This window comes from Elephas maximus, chromosome 5 (genome assembly GCF_024166365.1).
Source record: "Elephas maximus indicus isolate mEleMax1 chromosome 5, mEleMax1 primary haplotype, whole genome shotgun sequence".
Lineage (NCBI taxonomy): Eukaryota > Metazoa > Chordata > Mammalia > Proboscidea > Elephantidae > Elephas > Elephas maximus.
This window is the reverse complement of record NC_064823.1, coordinates 156,393,089-156,411,555: the sequence shown is the minus strand read 5'-3', so window position 1 is coordinate 156,411,555 and position 18,467 is coordinate 156,393,089. Positions and strand designations below refer to the sequence as shown.

Sequence of the window (18,467 nt, the reverse complement as noted above, 5' to 3'; positions counted from 1 at the left end):
GAAGAAATGGATAAATTCTTGGAACAACACTACCTACCTAAACTAACACATTCAGAAGTAGAACAACTAAATAGACCCATAACAAAAAAAGAGATTGAAACGGTAATCAAAAAACTTCCAACAAAAAAAAGTCCTGGCCCAGACGGCTTCACTGCAGAGTTCTACCAAACCTTCAGAGAAGACTTACCACCATTACTATTGAAGGTATTTCAAAGCATAGAAAAAGACGGAATACTACCCAACTCATTCTATGAAGCTACCATCTCCCTGATACCAAAACCAGGTAAAGACATTACAAAAAAAGAAAATTTTAGACCTATATCCCTCATGAACATAGATGCAAAAATCCTCAACAAAATTCTAGCCAATAGAATCCAACAACACATCAAAAAAATAATTCACCCTGATCAAGTGGGATTTATACCAGGTATGCAAGGCTGGTTTAATATCAGAAAAACCATTAATGTAATCCATAACATAAATAAAACAAAAGATAAAAACCACATGATCTTATCAATAGATGCAGAAAAGGCATTTGACAAAGTTCAACACCCATTTATGATAAAAACTCTTACCAAAATAGGAATTGAAGGAAAATTCCTCAACATAATAAAGGGCATCTATACAAAGCCAACAGCCAATATCACTCTAAATGGAGAGAACCTGAAAGCATTTCCCCTGAGAACGGGAACCAGACAAGGATGCCCTTTATCACCGCTCTTATTCAACATCGTACTTGAAGTCCTAGCCAGGGCAATTAGGCTAGACAAAGAAATAAAGGTATCCAGATTGGCAAGGAGGAAGTAAAGCTATCACTATTTGCAGATGACATGATCGTATACATGGAAAACCCTAAGGAATCCTCCAGAAAACTACTGAAACTAATAGAAGAGTTTGGAAGAGTCTCAGGTTATAAAATAAACATACAAAAATCACTTGGATTCCTCTACATCAACTAAAAGAACACTGAAGAGGAAATAACCAAATCAATACCATTCACAGTAGCCCCCAAGAAGATAAAATACTTAGGAATAAATCTTACCAAGGATGTAAAAGACCTATACAAAGAAAACTATAAAACTCTGCTACAAGAAATTCAAAAGGACATACTTAAGTGGAAAAACATACCCTGCTCACGGATAGGAAGACTTAACATAGTAAAAATGTCTATTCTACCAAAAGCCATCTATACATATAACGCACTTCCAATCCAAATACCAATGTCATATTTTAAGGGGATAGAGAAACAAATCACTAATCTCATATGGAAGGGAAAGAACCCCCGGATAAGCAAAGCATTATTGAAAAAGAAGAAGAAAGTGGGAGGCCTCACTCCACCTGATTTCAGAACCTATTATACAGCTACAGTAGTCAAAACAGCCTGGTACTGGTACAACAACAGGCACATAGACCAATGGAACAGAATTGAGAACCCAGATATAAATCGATCCACGTATTAGCAGCTGATATTTGACAAAGGACCAGTGTCAGTCAATTGGGGAAATGATAGTCTTTTTAACAAATGGTGCTGGCATAACTGGATATCCATTTGCAAAAAAATGAAACAGGACCCATACCTCACACCAAGCACAAAAACTAACTCCAAGTGGATCAAAGACCTAAACATAAAGACTAAAACGATAAAGATCATGGAAGAAAAAATAGGATCAACCCTAGGAGCCCTAATACAGGGCATAAACAGAATACAAAACATTACCAAAAATGACGAAGAGAAACCAGATAACTGGGAGCTCCTAAAAATCAAACACCTATGCTCATCTAAAGACTTCACCAAAAGAGTAAAAAGACCACCTACAGACTGGGAAAGAATTTTCAGCTATGACATCTCAGACCAGCGCCTGATCTCTAAAATCTACATGATTCTGTCAAAACTCAACCACAAAAAGACAAACAACCCAATCAAGAAGTGGGCAAAGGATATGAACACACATTTCACTAAAGAAGATATTCAGGCAGCCAACAGATACACGAGAAAATGCTCCCGATCATTAGCCATTAGAGAAATGCAAATTAAAACTACGATAGGATTCCATCTCACACCAACTAGACTGGCATTAATCCAAAAAACACAAAATAATAAATGTTGGAGAGGCTGCGGAGAGATTGGAACTCTCATACACTGCTGGTGGGATTGTAAAATGGTACAACCACTTTGGAAATCTATCTGGCGTTATCTTAAACAGTTAGAAATAGAACTACCATACAACCCAGAAATCCCACTCCTCGGAATATACCCTAGAGAAACAAGAGCCTTCACACAAACAGATATATGCACACCCATGTTTATTGCAGCTCTGTTTACAATAGCAAAAAGCTGGAAGCAACCAAGGTGTCCGTCAACGGATGAATGGGTAAATAAATTGTGGTATATTCACACAATGGAATACTACGCATCGATAAAGAACAGTGACGAATCTCTGAAACATTTCATAACATGGAGGAACCTGGAAGGCATTATGCTGAGCGAAATGAGTCAGTTGCAAAAGGACAAATATTGTATAAGACCACTATTATAAGATCTTGAGAAATAGAAAAAACGGAGAAGAACACATACTTTTGTGGTTACAAAGGGGGGAGGGAGGGAGGGAGGGAGGGAGAGGGTTTCTTATTGATCAATCTGTAGATAAGAACTGCTTTGGGTGAAGGGAAAGACAACACTCAATACAAGGAAGGTCAGCCTAATTGGACTGGACTAAAAGCAAAGAGGTTTCCGGGATAAAATGAAAGCTTCAAAGGTCAGCGGAGCAGGGGCTGGGGTCTGGGGAACTTGGTTTGAGGGGACTTCTAAGTCAATGGGCAAAATAATTCTATTATGAAAACATTCTGCATCCCACTTTGAATTGTGGTGCCTGGGGTCCTAAATGCCAGCAAGCGGCCATCTAAGATACATCAATTGGTCTCAACCCACCTGGAGCAAAGGCAAAGGAAGAACACCAAGGTCACACGACAACTAAACCCAAGAGACAGAAAGGGCCACATGAACCAGAGACCTACATTATCCTGAGACCAGAAGAACTAGTTGGTGCCCGGCCACAATCGATGTCTGCCCTGTTAGGGAGCACAACAGACAACTCCTGAGGGAGCAGGAGACCAATGGGATACAGTCCCCAAATTCTCATGAATAGACCATACCTAATGGTATGACTGCGACTAGAGGAATCCCAGAGACAATGCTCCCCAGAACTTCTGATGGCACAGGACAGGAACCATCCCCGAAGACAAATCATCAGGCATGAAAAGGACTGGTCAGTGGGGGGAGAGAGATGCTGATGAAGAGTGAGCTAATTAAATCAGGTGGACACTGAAAAAAAAAAAAAAATTCCATGGAGCAGTTCTACTCTGCAACACATGGTGTCTCCGTAAGACGGAACTGACGTGATGGCAACTAACAGCAACAATTTTAAAATTAATTAAACTTAAAAAAGGCTGCTTTGTCTGATTTCCTATACCGGAACCCTAAACTTTGGAGATGCCCTTTTTGCTTTCCATCTACAAGTCAGGATCTTGTTCCAACCGTCTAGGGCTACAGAGAGAAACCCAGGAAACCTGGGCCCCCACCAGGCCCCGCTGCCTCCCTGCTCTGCATGTTGGGATCATTTCCAAACCTCTCTGAGACTGAGTTTTTAATCTGTAAAACAGAAATTGTGCACAGTGCGTAAGGGCTCAGGCTGCTAACCAAAACATCGGCAGTTTGAATCCACTAGCCGCTCCTCGGAGACTCTGTGGGGCAGTTCTACTCTGTCCTATAGGGGCACTATGAGTCGTCATCCACTCGACGGCAATGGGTTTGGGTTTTTATTTCCAAGTACAGCTACATGAATTAAAGGAGATCATGGCTGACATCAGTTCAGCCCCAGCTCCAGGCACTGTTGCAAGTATTTGACATCTACGTCCATCCTCAAGCCTTGCAAGACCACCGTGAAATAAAAAACAACCAACCAGGTGCTGCTGAGTCGACTCTGACTCACGGTGACCCCATGGGTGTCAGAGGAGAACTGTGCTGCGTAGGGTTTTCAATGACTGATTTTTCAGAAGCCGATTGCCAGGGCTTTCTTCTGAGGTGCCTCTTTGTGGGCTCAAAGCACCAACCTTTCAGTTAGCAGCTGAATGCTAAACCATTTGGTCAACACAGAGACACCCTTGTTATTTTTGCCATTTCACATGCCAGAAAAAAGGCTCTGAGGATTCAGTACAAATTGTTCAAGCTGGTGGGTGGGGGCTGGAAGGCCCAGCCACTTCACCTCAGCTGTGGCTTGGACATTGCTCTGTGCCCTTTTCTCTGAATCCATTCTTTTAATTTAGAATCCCATTTCATCACCCCTTCGTAAGTTCATGGGACATTTTCCAGCATGAGACCCTCTGCGGTGAAATAACAACCATTTTGTAATCCAGGCCAGTATTTTATCACGCACTAAGAAGGAGCGGCCAACCTTAGCGAGCACGGAACACTTGCCAAAGGTGGATCACAAGCTGGCCACTGAGTAAATCTTACTGCATCCCCCAGAGGAGAAATGGATGGGTTATGGTCTCTTTCATATCTTCAATAAAACAAAACCGATAATCAGGTAACAGCAAAAATCACATCTATACGTGAATCAAAAACACGGTTCTAAGTCACTCATTGTACAGATGATAGATAAATAACGGCAAATCGTTTAGAAAACAGTAACATTGGCAGTGTGGCATGTTAAAACTTCCGAAATGTTGGCAAATCTATAGTAAGAGAAAAATGTGAGTAAAAACGACAAAGCAAAAAATTAATGCAACTGGAAAGGAACAAAATGTATAAAAACTTTAGATAAATGTATGTTCTTTGTCCATCATTTTCATTTCTGGTACTCTATAATAAATGAATAATTAGAAAGTCAAATAGTGATTTATGGAGAAGTTTGTTCACCCAAAGTGCAAGTTATATTTCAATAATAAATACTAGAAACCATTCATTTTAAAGTCAGGAAAGGTGTGCATCAGGGTTGTATCTTTTCACCATACCTACTCAATCTGTATGCTGAGCAAATAATCTGAGAAGCTGGACTCTATGAAGAATGCAGCATCAGGATTGGAGGAAGACTCATTAACAACCTTCATTATGCAGATGACACAACCTTGCTTGCTGAAAGTGAAGAGGACTTGAAGCACTTACTAACGAAGATCAAAGACCACAGCCTTCGGTATGGATTACACCTCAACACGAAGAAAACAAAAATCCTCACAACTGGACCAATAAGCAACATCATGATAAATGGAGAAAATATTGAAGTTGTTAAGGATTTCATTTTACTTGGATCCACAATCAACGCCCATAGAAGCAGCAGTCAAGAAATCAAAAGGTGCATTGCATTGGGCAAATACTTCTTTAAAGAGTTAAAAAGCAAAGATGTCACTTTGAGGATGAAGATGCACCTGACCCAAGCCATGGTATTTTCAATAGCCTCATATGCCTACAAGAGCTGAACAATGAATAAGAAAGACTGAAGAAGAACTGATGACTTTGAATTATGGTGTTGGCAAAGAATATTAAAGAACTAGAGGAATGAACAAATTTGTCTTGGAATACAGCCAGAGCGCTCCTTGAAAGCGAGGATGGCAAGACTTCATCTCATGTATTTTGGACATGTTTTCGGGAGGGACTAGTCCCTGGAGAAGAATATCATGCTTGGTAAAGTAGGAAAAAAAAAAAAAAGTAGAGGACAGCAAAAATGAGGAAGACCCTGAATGAGATGGATTGAAACAGTGGCTACAACAATGGGCTCAAGTACAGCAATGATTGTGAGGATGGCACACGACCTGGCAGTGTTTCCTTCTGGCATACATGAGGTCACTATGAGTCATAACTGACTCGATAGCACCTGACAATAACAACAACAGTCTTTACAGGAGCAGTTTGCCAGGTCTTTTTTCCTGTGGAGCAGCTAGTGGGTTTGAATTGTTGACCTTTCAGTTAGCAGCCAAGTGCTTAACCGTTATGCCAACAACAAAAAAACCAGGGGTCCTTGTTGCACCACCAGGGCTCCTTAATTTCATAATAGATATGTGTAAACCTAGAAAGAAATGGACCAAAATATTAAAAAGTGGCTGCCTCCTTTAAGGGGAGCCTTGGTGGCACAGTGCTCAGCTGCTAACAGAAAGGTCGGTGGTTGCAGGAGAAAGATGTGGCAGGCTGCTTCTGCAAAAATGACAGCCTTTGGAAACCCTGTGGGGGTAGTTTTACTCTGTCCTGCTGTAAGTCAGAATCGACTTGATGGCAACAGGTTTGCTTTGTTTTTGGCCTCCTTTAAAGGGCAGAATTACAAGCAGCTTTTACATCCTTGTTCATATTTTCCAAATATCCCAAACTGGGTAAAAACTGTTTTCATAATAGAACAAAATGGATGGAAATCTTGCGAAGTCTATACCCATTAGAACAATGACTAACTTGAAGCTTCCACTTGTCTTTCCTGGGCCTGATACCTCATCTGGAATTGATAGTCTCCCCAGCTTTGCAAATTACTCATGGTCTCAAGTGATTCCCAGGTTTTTCTTCCCGTACTTCTGCCTACAGTTCTCATCTAAGTGTCTTTCTTCTTTACGTTTGCAGGAGAAACAGCTATTTAATTTTTTTTTTTTTAACGCCTTCAGAAGCATAAAGTGAACTGTTCACCTCAATGTTGTATGATATGTCTTTGATTAAATTCAGAGCACCAGCGTTTATTTCTCCATTTCCCTTCTTGCCTTCTGGCAGCTGATCGTAAGAGCCACTTTCTCCCTGCTTCCTCCAGCCTTTGTATTTCAAAGCAATTGCCTGCATCTAGACAGCTTTTCTCTATTTAATTTTTTTTAGAAGCTTAGTTGGTCTCTTATTTACCTTCAAAGACAGTTTGTCTCTGTCTTTGAAGGTAAATGAGAAATATGGTTAAAATACAGAAAATGAAATTCTGACACTTTAATGAAATTAACTGTGCTTCCCACTTGGCAGGAACATCACACATGCCTGAAAAAGATGAATGAGAATCTCTCATTTAACCTTCTTTCTTGTACCACAAGCACAATATCCACCTGCCCAAAGCATGAAAGAAAAAAAAAAAGATGTTTACTGAGTGGATCACACATCATCTTAACCAGGGCAAAGACTATCTGGAAAATTCTAATCTGATGGGAAAAGACAACCTAGAGAGATCAATAGTACACCTTTCAGTGGGGGGCTTCTCATCGGGCTTGAGGCCAGGAGGTGGGAATGGGTGGCTGTGCCTTGCTACTACAGGGAGAGAGTGCATGGGTACAGGAACCCAGGGATTCAAACTGCTGACCTTATGGTTAGCAGCCATAGCTCTTAACCACTGCACTGTCAGGGCTCCAGCACCCAACTAGTGTTCAATAAATGTGTGGAATGAATAAAGGAAAAGACAGAGGTTCAACGTAGACCTCAGGGACTCAAGTAGCAGAAAGAGCCTGATACTGACACACAAAAGGTCCTCTGATCAGCTCTGTTGCAATGTGATTTGGGGAAGTTCCTGTCCATGAGCTTGTCATCCCCCTCCCTGCAAAGCTCTTCCACCTTTAGGGCTTCCTACCTTTGCATATGGTACCACCACTCTACCTGGCTGACATAAGCCAGACATCTTCTCTCCTCCTCTGCTGGACACATCCCATAATCCCATCACTCACTAAACTCAGTCAGCCTCATCCACCTCTCTGCATTCCCATTGCCATCACCCTAGCGTCTTAGCTTCCTAGGTCTGCAGTAACAAATACCATAAAGTGGATGGCTTTAAAGGATAGAAATTTATTGTCTCACAGTTCCGGATCCTAGAAGTCCAGAGCGTCAGGAGGCTATGTTCTGTCGCCTGGAGGGGAAGATTCTCCTTGTCCATTTCTACTTCCGTTAACCCCAGGCATTTTTGGGCATTCCTTGGCTTGTAGAGGGATTCTCCCATGCTGACTTCAGCCTGTTGCCACTCCCTGTTTCCGTGTCTGTTCTCCCCTTTTGTACACACCACTCAGAAGTGATTAGGGTTAGGACCCACCCAACTCTCTTATGACTGAATTGATAATATCTTCAAAGAAAGACCTATTTCCCCCAAAGTGGTTACATTCACAGCTACAGGGGTTAAGACTTCAATATATCTTTTTGGGGGACACAATTTAATCTATAACACCAAGCAACTAGCTTGACTAGACCAGTATAATCCCCCCTGTGTTGGCTGGGATCCAATCCTTTCTCCACCTTGTGGTCCAAGTCTTTTTTAAGAGTGCTCATGTTATCATGCTGTAGCTTGCTTAAACCTTTTAATGGTCTCTCATGGCTCTTGGATAAAGGTAAACCTTCATAAGCACACACCAAAACCAAACCAAACCAAACCCATTGCCATGGAGTTGATTCTGACTCACAGCGACCCCATGTGTTACAGAGCAGAACTGTTCCATAGGGTTTTTTTTGACTGTAATCTTTTCAGGAGCAGATTGCCAGGCTTCTCCTCCATGATGTCACAAAGTGTGTTTGAACCATCAACCTTTCAGTAGATAGACGAGTACAAACCATCTTTACCACTCAGGGGCTTTTCCAAATATATGCACTCCCTTTCAAAGTGTGTGAAGAGTGGTCCACAGACTGAGCCCAGTCCGCAGATGGTAGTATTTTTTTTTTTTTAATCTCAACTAGTTTCCAATATTTAAAAATCAGGAATATGGCATAAAAATGTGGATTTCTAACTTCTCTTGAAAATCTGTTACCTTGAGGCCAATTTCTGTCATGGTAACAGTAGCAGCTGCCCTCATTGGATAGGGCACCCCTACCCCCCAGCTGCCACAGTCCCCACCATGCCCCCTAGTCTTGCCCAACCCTTCATGGGTGTGGCCCTTCTGCCCCCGCACGATCTGGCCCCTACCTTTGGCCATATCTCCCTCTTCTTTCCGCTCACACTGCTCCAGTCTCCTGGTCTTTCTGTCCCTGAACAAACATGAGGGACTTCACAGGCACTGTTTCCTCTGCCTGGCACACCCTCTCTACCCTCTGCCTTTCCCTCCCCCACCAGTCCTGACCTGGATCAATGCTACTCATCTTCAAGGCATGGGTTTTGTCATAGATTGGATTGTGTCCCCTCCCAAATATGTTAGGCTATGATTCCCAGTGTTGCCTGGTTGTCCTTCATTTTGTGATTATAATTTTACGTTAAGAGGATTAGGCTGGGATTGTAACGCCACCCTTACTCAGGTCACCTCCCTGACCCAGTGTAAAGGGAGTTTTCCCTGGGATGGGGCCTGCACTACCTTTTATCTCTCAAGAAAGAAAAGGAAAGGGAAGCAAGCAGAGAATTGGGGACCTCATACTACCAAGAAAACAACACCAGGAGCAGAGCGCATCCTTTGGACCGGGGGTCCCTGTGCCTGAGAAACTCCTCGACCAGGGGAAGTTTCAGGACAAAGACCTTCCTCCAGAGCTGACAGAGAGAGAAAGCCCTCCCCTGGAGCTGACACCCTGAATTTGGACTTATAACCTAAGAGACTGTGAGAAAATAAATTTCTCTTTGTTAAAGCCACCCACTGTGGTATTTCTGTTACAGCAGCACTAGATAACTAAGACAGGCTTGACTGTCACTTCCACAGGGAAATTGGCCCGATACCCTACTCTAGGTTGGTGCCCTGCCTATTTCTCCCATCACACTGGTGATCATTGGTTAATTGGTTGTCTTCCCTGTGAGTGCCACAAGAACAGAACTGAGTCTGTGTTCCTGACTGCTCAATCAACAGCAACAGGTGCAGCACCTGGTCCATGTTGTTGTTAGTTGCCATCGAGTCAGTTCTGATCCACAGTGACCCTACGTGTGCAGAGGAGAACTGCTCTATAGGGTTTTCAAGGCTGTGAATTTCCGGAAGCAGATCTCCAGGCCCATTTTCTAAGGCACCTCAGGGTGGGTTTGAACCGTCAACCTTTCAACTAGTAGTTGAGTGGTTAACAGTTTGCACCACTCAGGGCCTTCTGGAATATAGTAGGAGGTCTCGAAGCATTCGTTCAATGATTGAGTAAACTTGTACCTCTGGGGATGGTATACATACACATCAGTAAGATGCCATCTGCTGGAGGGGAAAGATACAGAAACAAACAAAAATAACACCATGGGGGAGGCCTGTGTGCAACGTGCCCTGAGGACACTTAGAGCACAGTCACCATTTGCCGCTATGTTTTCCTAGAGGAAGTCACACTTGAGTGGGGCATGGGGATTTGGGACTTGTGACCATGCTTGCTACTCAGGAGGACACTGGCTTAGAGAGGAGGTTTGACTTGCCCATGGTCACATAGTTCATCTAGCTTGTGAGCATTGTAAAGGTGCAGACTGTACCTGACATGGTCAAAGCTGTAGCTCCAGGACCCAAATAGAAAAAACAAGCAAACAAAAGAAACCCATTGCCATGGAGTCAATTCCAACTCATAGTGACTCTATAGGACAGAACAGAACCACCCCATAGGGTTTCCGGGGATTCAAACTGCTGACCTCCTGGTTAGCAGCCGTAGCTCTTAACCACTGCACTACCAGGACTCCAGCACCCAACCAGTGTGCAACAAATGTGTGGAATGACCGAAGGAAAACACAGAGGTTCAAGGTAGACCTGGGGGACTCAAGTAGAAGGAAGAATTTGATGTTGATGCACAAAAGAAAGTCTGATGATTGAGGAGGAATTTGGAAATTATCCTGGAAAAAAAAGTTGTCGAGGCAGATATGTATTTATTTCGTTATGCCTGGAGGACTTCAGTACTGTTCACTGACTTTAAAATAATTTTTTTATGTCCAAAGAGCTGAGGCTGTAATGGCTATATTGTTTTTGTCACACACACAGTGTTTATTTTTAGAGCTTTTGATTGTCTTAAAAAGCAAAAACACAAAACAGTCTCTTTAATGTGGGAACTCATGTTGGTAAGGAGGCTCTTTTCAATATGCTTGCATTAATTATAGAAATCGTTATGTATAGAACAACTGCAAATGTGAAAGTGCAAGCTGTGTGTTTACAAGGAGAAAAACAAAATTGTAGCCATCATAGCCCAAAAGGGCTGATAATAAAGGATTAGAAGCAGGTGCCTTTGAGGTGACCTGGATCGGATGAAATATAAAAAGTGGTACACGCCAAACAGCTCCCATCATCCTGTCATCATGGGGCCACCATACTGGATTTCTCCGTGAGTAAACCCCTCCATGAAGCAAGAAAGGAGCCAATGTCTAGGCTACGTAAGGCTCAGCCAGTTGGGACAGGGAAGGGGCCTTCTGTGCAGAATCAGACCCTCCTCACAGAAGCCCCAAATTCAGTCTTCTTGTCTATAAAACACTCATCCCATCTGGGTTTGAAAGCACATGGACCCAGGTTCTGGTTTCAGCTCCAGTATTCTTTACTTGTTCTGTACCTCGCTTCTCTCCGCTTCAGTTTCCATGACTGTAGAGACAAGCAACTCACAAAGTAGCTGTGAGGATTTACATGCCATAATAAGTATTTTGATTGGCTAATTAGGCAGCAAGTCCTTTGGACTTGAACTTGCCCCCTCCTTTTGATCCCTACAACCCCTTCACACTCTTTTTAATAGCTGTTATGAGACCCATTGTACAGAGTAGCAAACCGAGGCTCAGAAAGGTAAAATTACTTGCCCAAGGCCACTGTAATGCAGCCAAAGAAATTGTTTAAATTCATGAGGAAGAAGAATCAAGATCAGCACAAAGCTGGCTCCTGAGAGGTGAAGGTCAGACATACCTCTGCCCTCCACCATTTCTGACACCAGCCATTCCCCCCAAGGCACTCTTGACTTCTCTGCTGGGTTCAATAATTTATTGCAATGGCCATACATAAATCACAGACCACATTCACCATTACGTGGTTTACTAGGGAAGTAACAGGTTAAAACTTGGGATCAGGATTAACTTGGAAATAACAGGAACTTGGGATCTGGGTCAGGGATCACACAGGCAAGGTCTGGAAAGATCCCTGAGGCAGAGAGCACAGCCCTTCCTTCTTTAGTGCAGGACAGCTTCTGACCAGGTCAGCTCTCTCGGCTGCTTTCTACCATTGGTCCTCTATATTGACAGCTTGCCATAGGCCTCTCTGCTGCCAGCCTCTCCACCACTACCTGGCCCAGCTTGTAGCTGGTGTAGCTGCTCACTCAGGTCTCTTAGATGCTGCTCTCCTAGCAACAGCTCTCCTCTGCCAAGCCTCTCTGCCATTGAACCTTTCTGCCATCAGGCCTCTTAACCATCAGTCGTTCTCCTATCAGACTAACCTGCTGTTGACCTCTCTGCCATTGGCCTATCTGGCACTAACTGGCTCAGCTCACATTCAGTGCAGCAGCTTGCTCAATTCTGTCTGCTGCTTTCCACCATCAAGCCTCTCCACCACTAACTGGCACAGCTCACAACCAGTGTAGCAACTTTGTAGCCACTCAGGTTCTATGTGGCTCTGCTTCTCTACAGCCCAGCTCTCCCTCAGCATCTTTCTCAACCAGAACACCTAGAAACCCTCTGCGTTTCAGCCATCTATATATCCTGATCCTCAGCATTTACCAGGCGGGGCTTCCATCACCAGGCCAGAGTTCAACCAACCCTAAATTACCCATGAGATGTCAATCAACTCAGGTCTTGTTAATTGCGAGAAAAAAGTATCAAACTATCAAGTTGTTTACAGCTTATCCAGGAAATGTCAATCAACCTAGGGAATCCCCTGGGCAAAAATAAGAAACCCTTGGGAGTAGAAAACAGCCTGGGACCCTCTCTCCCCTCAAGTTGCTTCTCCAAAGGAGTAGGACAAAGGTTACAACTCCTCAGGGCTTAAGAGAAAAAAAAAGATCTCCCAAGCAGTTCTCCCAAAGAAGGTGAAAGGCCACATAAATGAATTCACTGTGCTGTGGCCACAGAGCTAATAAATGCTTGAACTGAGATTCAAACTCAGGTCTGCCTGTTTCCAAAACAGAAGACAGTGCAGTTACATAATTATTTAAGAAAGAAAAAATCCAGGGTAAGGTAGATCTAAGCATGTTAAAAAGATATCCAAAAGGGAGCACACCAACAATAAGCCAAAGGCTTGAACGCCCAGCAACACCCAGACATGGGACAAGCTTTTGGAGGAAGGGCTTACTCCTGACGAGGTGACCGTGAGAGGAGAATGGATATGGTTGTCTGGGGAGCCACACTTACCTTTCCCAGCAGCTGCCCAGTGAACACACCAATGCAGATGAAGATGGCAGTCACCTGCCCCAGAGAACCACGGATCTCCTTGGGTGAGATCTCGCTCGGCTACATGGGAAGCACACTGAGGGCGATGCCTGCAGAGGAAATATGGTAATGGTGAGAAATCTATTCCTGAAGGAGTGCTCTGGGTCAGAGACAGAGCTGTCTTCCCAAGAAGCTCTCTGGTAGTATGAGATCTGGCTTCCCTAAGGGAGGAACACTCTGGTCATGGCACCTCCCTTAGCTCTGCTTTGCCTTTGACAATAAATAACCCCGTAGCCACAACATCATTCCCAATGCTCTGCACAAACTGCCAACACTTTAACGTGCTCTTTACCATTTAATCCATAAAGTATGGTTGGGAGGTGAAATTATTAGGAAAGGATATACCTGATGATGGTGGTGGTGGTGGTGGTAGTGACGGTGGTATTACTGATGGTGGTGAATGTTGGTGGTGGTGGTAATGATGGTGGTAATGATGGTGATGACGGTAGTAGTGATAGGATGGTGATGGTGGTGATGATAATAATACCTAAGATATGCAGTGCTTACCAAGTGCCAAGCTCTTTCTCATCGCTTTACATATATTAACTTACTTATTTTCACAATGACCCTCGCAGGTACATGTACTATTAACATTATTATACCCATTATAAATATGAGGAAACTGAGACACAGAGAAATTGGTTAAGTGCCCAAGTCAAGGGATGCCTGAAGATGCCCAAAGAGGTTATCTTGTCTCATAGAGCCCCAACGGGTCTTCTGATTCTGAGGCTTGAGCTTTTCCCATCAGCTAATGTTTTTCCCCGGTACGTAAATCATGGACTCAGCTCTGGTGGATACCATTATACCCCTTTTACAGATGACGTCATTCACATATGACCTCATAAACTTTAGGATAAATTTACATCCTCAGAGACTTTTAACAGATTTTTAAGATTAAAAAAAAAAGTAATAGTTATAAAAATGCTTTGCAAAGCATAACACACTGTACACACAGAGGGCCTGTTAGTAAAAATAATATGACGCCTTGCCTGTTTCAAGAAACCTTCTGTTTCACCTGTACCTCGGCAGGGTTATTCTTCAGGCCCTTTATAGATCTATGAATGTCTAATGAACGCACTTTTCCCAGGCAGATACATCACTTGGTTAGAGCACAGACGGCATGCCCTGGATCAAACTGCCTCCGGTGGGCTGAAGCCCTGCAGTTTACCAGCTGTGAGACCTTGGGCTTCTTTCAGTCTTGGTTTCTCTACCTACAAGATGGGAATAAAAATTTAGCCTAACTTTATGGGATCACTATGAGAGTTAAATAACATGTGCTCATCACATACAGTAAAAACTAAACAAATTACCATTATTAACAATTACTATCATTGTCCAATTTTCACCAGACTGTGAGGGCATAAAATTTTTATTTCCAAATATACCTATAATTTGTTGCCTTGTTTTCCCCAATGCCACTTGCACATTTCCTGACACACATAAGGGACCAATCAATGTATGTCAAGTTGAGCTGAATTCTCCCCAGTTGCTGCATTCAGGGAAGTCCCTCCCCAAATAAACTAGTTAGGGGAATACACAGACCAATTTATAAGCTGAGAATCTCATTCATTTCATCTCAGCCCAGGGTAAAATTTTCTGGTTCATCACTCAAGACAAACAGGCTTGAGAAGCAAACAGAAGGAAATTATCTGGAAAGTCACAACATAAACCAGATGATATTTGAATTTTCATCCAAAACACACATTTGAGAGCATCTGGCCTCATGGAAAAATTGGCCAGCCCCCAATAATTTAGCACATTGTTGCTTAAAAGGCAGAACAACAGAGAGAAAAATGAATTGCAGTAGAAGTTAAGTTCCAGACCCATAGTCACTCTTGAGGTGATCTTGATCAAGTCACTAACCTCTCTTAGCCTCAGTTTACTCATCTGTAATAACTACTACCTATTCATGTCACTTTGATGACTGAGTTGCACCTGACCCAAGCCATGGTCTTTTCGATCACCTATATGCATTCAAAAGTTGGACAATGAAAAAGGAAGACAGAAGAAGAGTTGACGGTTGATGCATTTGAACTGTTGGTGTCGGTGAATACTATTGAGTATACCATACACTGCCATAAGAATGAGCAAATCGGTCTTAGAAGAAATACAACTGGAATGCTCCTTAGAAGCAAGGGTGGTGAGACTTCATCTTGCTTAATTTGGACACATCATCAGGAAAGACGAAGCACTAAAAAATGACATCATGTTTGGCATAGTAGAGGATCAGTGAAAACGAGTGAGACCTAAATGAGATTGATTGACACGATAGCCACAACAATGGACGCAAGCAAAGCAATGATCATGAAGATGGCACAAGACCAGGCAATGTTTCTTTCTGTTACACAAAAATAGTCATGAATCAGAGCCAGCTCAATGTCGACTAACAACAGTCATGCTGTGGGGGGAATTAAATTACTAAGTGTAAGGCACCTGGCTCATATGTGGTCCATGTTTGTTTCCTTACCCCGTGGGTATAATGATCACCGTTTCACAAAAAACTAGTAAGGAACAAAGGATAAAACCGACAGGAAAGAGGCAGCATGGGTAGTAGTGAAGAACACAGTGCTAACACTTTAGCCTCATCTGTAAAGGGGGATAGTTGGGATAGTAATAAAACCTCCCTTGTGTGAGTGCTGTGCAGATATCGAATACACGCAAAATGCTTAGCAAAGTGCCTGGCTCATATTAAGCTGTCAGTGAATGGTGGCTATTCTTTCTTTCCAATTGTGAAATGACATGGAAGAGCCAGACCCTGGCAGCTAATTCAGAGGTGAATCAGGAGGAGGTCCGTATTAAAGCCCGCTGTAGGGTGACCAACTCATCCTGATTTGCCTGGAACTATCCTGATCTTAGCACTAAACATCCTGGGTCCCAGGAACCGCCTCCAACCTGGAAAAATCGAAAAAGTGGGTCATCCTAGGTCCACAGTACTACACCACAAATCCCACACATCAAAGCGACCTCTCCCAACCTCTGACCCCACCTCCTGTCACACTTTCCCCAACCCAGGTGCCCTGGTCTTGGGGTTTACTGAACACTCCAGGCTCATCTAATCTTAAGACAGTGGTCTTTGCTGTTCCATTGGTCTAGACCCTTCTGCCCTCAAAGCTTCACAGGTTGACTCTCGCTCCTAGTCTTCCTCTCTCACTCATTGTCACTTTCCGGTGTGGGTTGACTTGTGTCTCCCAAAAAAGGTATACTGAAGTCCTTCATGATCTCCAGTACCTGTGAATGTGACCTTATTTGGAAATAGGGTCTTTGATGATGTGATCAAATTTGGAGAGTTCATGCTGGATTAAGTGGGCCCCACATCCAATGACTGGTATCCTTATATGAAGGCCAAATGAAGATACACGGACACGGAGACAAACAGGGAGAATGCCAAAAGATGATGGAGGCGAAAATGGGAGTAATGCAGCTGCAAGCCAAGGACTGCCAGCAGCCACCAGAAGCTGGAAGGGAGGCATGGAACGGATCCTCCCTCAGAGCCTCCAGAAGGAACCAACCTTGCCAACACTTTGATTTCAGACTCCTGGCCTCCAGAACTGTGGGAGAATAAACTTCTGTTGTTTCAAGCCACCCAGGCTGAGGTACGTTGTTACAGCAGCCTGAGGATACTCATGTACCTTCTCACTGAGGTCCTCCCTGACAGCCCTGTCTAGATGAGTCTCTCCCCCATCACTCTTTATCTCTTCATTCTGCTTTATGTTCCTCAAGGCACTTATCGCTGTTTGAATGTATCTTGTTATTTATTTCCTTGTATATTGTCTGTTTCCCCACTTCTACCCTCACTGAATTTCCTTGAGAGGACAGTACCAGACCCAGAGTGTGCGCTCAATTAACATTTGTTGAGTGATTCCTCAAGGCACTATCACTACTGTTACTGATTTAATCCAGTGTTAGGTCTTGCATTTTGTCCCCTTAAAATATGTGTTGGAATCCTAACCCATGTGCCTGTGGAGGTGATCCTGTTTGGAAATAGGGTTTTCTTTGTTATCCTAATGAGGCCGTATCAGTGTAGGGCATGTCCTAAACCTGGTCACTCCTGAATTATAGAAAAAGCAGATTAGACACAGAGGCACACACACATGGGGGAAGATAGATGCCATGTGAGGTTTATCTACAAGCCAAGGAACCAAGGAACCCCCAGGTAGACTGTCATGGATTGAATTGTGTCCCCTCAAAATCTTTGTCAACTTGGCTAGGCCATGATTCCTAGTATTGTATGATTGTCCACCATTTTGTCATCTGATGTGATTGATGTGATTTTCCTATGTGTTGTAAATTCTACCTCTATGATGTTAATGAGGTGGGATTAGTGGCAGTTATGTTAATAAGGCAGGACTCAATCTACAAGATTAGGTTGTGTTTCAAGCCAATCTCTTTTGAGATATAAAAGAGAGAAGTGAGCAGAGAGACAGGAGGACCTCATACCACCAAGAAACAAGAGTTAGGAGAATAGTGTGTCCTTTGGACCTGGAGTTCCTGTGCTGAGAAGCTCCTTGACTGGGAAAGATTGATAACAAGGACTTTCCCCCAGAGCTGACAGAGAGAGAAAGGCTTCCCATGGAGCTAGCACCCTGAATTTGGACTTCTAGCCTCCTAGACTGTGAAAGAATAAATTTCTCTTTGTTGAAGCCATCTGCTTGTGGTATTTCTGATGTAACAGCACTAGATATGTACCCTGGTGGCGTAGTGGTTGAGTGCTGCAGCTGCTAACCAAGGGGTCTGCAGTTCAAGTCCACCAGGCACTCTTTGGAAATTCTATGGGGCAGTTCTACTCCTACAGGGTCGCTTTGAGTCAGAGTCGACTGGAAGGCACTGGGTTTTTGGGTTTCCAACACGGAAGAAATAGACATAGTACTGCTATAAACATTCTTCTACAAATCTTTTGATGCCCATGAATATGCATGAAAGATTATATATAAAGCTGCTTAGATTTTGAACACACACACACTGTTAATAATAAGGAAACTGAGGCACAGAGTGTCAGATCCCTCTGAAAGCTTAGGAAATTTCACAAAGGTCACTGACCAATGTGGCATGTACTTAAGAACAGACAACCAAGAACAAAGAAGACAAGTTGGAGACGTATCCCACAAACCCCCTTTGTGACATTTGTCAATCATGAACTCATTTAAAGTTTGCCTTGTGAGAAGAATTTAACTCTAGGTAATTTCTCTTGCTTCCTGATAGATAATTCCAAAACTTTGTATTTCC

The 18,467-nt window shown here is 43.1% G+C and overlaps 1 protein-coding gene across 1 annotated transcript in view; it reads right to left on the bottom strand.

Moving 5' to 3' along the window:
• SLC2A9 (solute carrier family 2 member 9) overlaps window positions 1–18,467 on the bottom strand; it is a 191,052-nt gene that overhangs the window by 103,473 nt on the left and 69,112 nt on the right. The window contains 2 exon segments of the mRNA XM_049885313.1: window positions 12,537–12,545; window positions 13,167–13,294. Of these exon segments, the coding sequence (XP_049741270.1) occupies window positions 12,537–12,545; window positions 13,167–13,294 (137 nt within the window).